Source organism: Octopus bimaculoides, chromosome 30 (assembly GCF_001194135.2).
Source record: "Octopus bimaculoides isolate UCB-OBI-ISO-001 chromosome 30, ASM119413v2, whole genome shotgun sequence".
In the NCBI taxonomy this organism is placed as follows: Eukaryota; Metazoa; Mollusca; class Cephalopoda; order Octopoda; family Octopodidae; genus Octopus; species Octopus bimaculoides.
In genome coordinates, this window is record NC_069010.1 from 2711310 (window position 1) to 2713701 (window position 2392).

The following is a 2392-nucleotide window of genomic DNA, read 5'->3' on the forward strand; positions in this document are numbered from 1 at the left end:
TATATATGTATGTATGTATGTATACACACACAACAGGATTCTTTTGGTTTCTGTCTACCAAATCTACTCACATGGCTTTGGTCAGCCCAAGACGATAGTAGGAGACACTTGCACAAGGTGTCACACAGTGGGACTGAACCTGGAACCATGTGGTTGGGAAGGAAGCTTCTTACCACACAGTCAACTTTACCTTTTTTTTAAAATCATTCTTAACTTCTGTTTATTCCAGATGACCCAGGAACGTTTACAGGAAATATTCGGGGTCAAAGGTCACATAACCAACTGCAACCTCAAATACACCAAAGATGGCGTTTTCCGCAAGTTTGCGTTTATTGGATACCGAAATGATGAAGATTGTTCAGCAGCCATCAAATATTTCAGTAAAACTTTTGTTGATACCTCCAAGATACAGGTAAGGGGAAAAATATCAAAAGGTAGTTGCGATACGGATGCATTGATTGAGATGAATTAGTGTGTCTGTTTGGAAGCGGGTAGTATTGGCTGGCTGGACATTCAGACATTCAAGCTGTCTTGGTGGCAGTATGTTTTTGGCACTGTAGGCAAGCACATCTGTATACATCATCATCATCATCATCATGCTAGCATGTGTTGGACGATTTGACTGAGGACTGGTGAAACCAGATGGCTACACCAGGCTCCAATCTGATTTGGCAGAGTTTCTACAGCTGGATGCCCTTCCTAAACGCCAACCACTCTGAGAGTGTAGTGGGTGCTTTTACGTGCCACCAGCACAAAGGCCAGTCAGGCGGTTCTGGCAACAGCCACGCTCAAAATAGTGTATTTTATGTGCCACCCGCACAAGAGCCAGTCCAGGGGCACTGGCAACGATCTCGCTCGAAAGTCCTTACACATGCCGCGGGCATAAGTGCCAGAAAGGCGACGCTGGGCACAGGTGCCATCACGATTTTGCTTTCGCTTGCCCCGATAAGTCTTCGCAAGCTGAGTTTCATGTCCAATGATACAGATAGATAAATAGAGAGAAAGAAACATTACACATAAATCCAAGTATAACTAGATGTTCACATGCATAAATCAAGAGAGAGGGAGAGACAGGGTTATTACACATACATACAAACATAACTGGAGGTTCACAGAGAGAGAGAAAGGGAGAGACACATTAAACATAAACATAACCAGGTGCTAACACATAAACAGAGAGAGAGTGAGGGACATTACATAGACATATAAACATAACTAGTTGTTCACAGAGAGAGAGAGAGAAGCATTATGCCTACATACAAACATAACTAGATAGATAGATAGAGAGAGAGAGAGAGATTACACATGTACAAACATAACTGGATGTTCACTGGGAGGGAACAATATTACACATGCATACAAACTAGATGTTCACACACACAGAAAAGTGAGTGAGAGAGGAATAGAGAAAGAGAATGAGACATTACACATGCATACAAACATACCTAGATGCTCATACACAGAGAGAGAGAGAGCATGGGAGAAAGAGATGTTACATATACATATGTGGTTGGCAATAGGAAGAGCATTCAGCTGTAGAAACATTGCCTGATCAGATTGGAGCCTGGTGCAGCCTGCTGGCTTGCCAGACCTCGGTCAAACAATTCAATCCATACCAGCATGCCGAGCAAACACGCGAACTTACTTCGTCCCGACTTTCAGTTCGTGCCTCACAGCGTTCATATACACATAATTTTTCACGTCTGGCCGCATAGCCTTTTCCATTTGTTTTCCTGTCTTGTTTTTTGTCCACCACTACATTCCTCCATGGCACAGGTTTAATTTGTGTATACAAATTTAATTTGCGGTCCATGGGAAGAGCCATTTTAACGATGTGTCCTGCCCAACTCTTCGAAACACCGGTGTTAAAATGGGGATAGCTGATGAAGGAAAATGTTCTTTATGTGGCTTGTGTGTTTTCTGTACTCTGGTTATTATTATTTTCTTGTCTACGTTTGGTTTGCAATGTCCTGTACCCAGATATGCACCTATATATACAGGTAGACGTAGGCATGCACATACCTGTACGTATATATGCATATACTCATTTATTATTTGTTTTATATATATATATATAAACATCGTTAAGGGATCAGCAACAGTTGCTTCACCACATACCGAAGTTCAGAAATAGCAGCTAAAGTGCTAAAGCTCCAACAGATAGTGCTTGTAGCTCACAAGACTGATTAGTTTCGTTGTTTTTTTCTTCTTGTTTTGCCTTTGTGAGTTACAAGTACTGTTATCTATTGGAGCTTTAGCACTTTAGCTGCTATTTCTGAACTTCGGTATGTGGTGAAGCAACTGTTGCTGATCCCTTAACGATGTTTATAAATTTATAAGAACTTTTAAATAAGTTCTTCACCGATAATGGTGTTTACATATCGAAATGCTT

General features: G+C 41.3%; 1 protein-coding gene across 1 annotated transcript in view; it reads left to right on the forward strand.

The window, feature by feature from the left end:
- The window catches only part of LOC106878274 (probable RNA-binding protein 19), a 50383-nt gene that overhangs the window by 3872 nt on the left and 44119 nt on the right, over positions 1-2392 (forward strand). The window contains exon 2 of the mRNA XM_052978067.1: positions 230-412. Within this exon, the coding sequence (XP_052834027.1) occupies positions 230-412 (183 nt within the window). The remainder of the gene's footprint in view (positions 1-229; positions 413-2392) is intronic.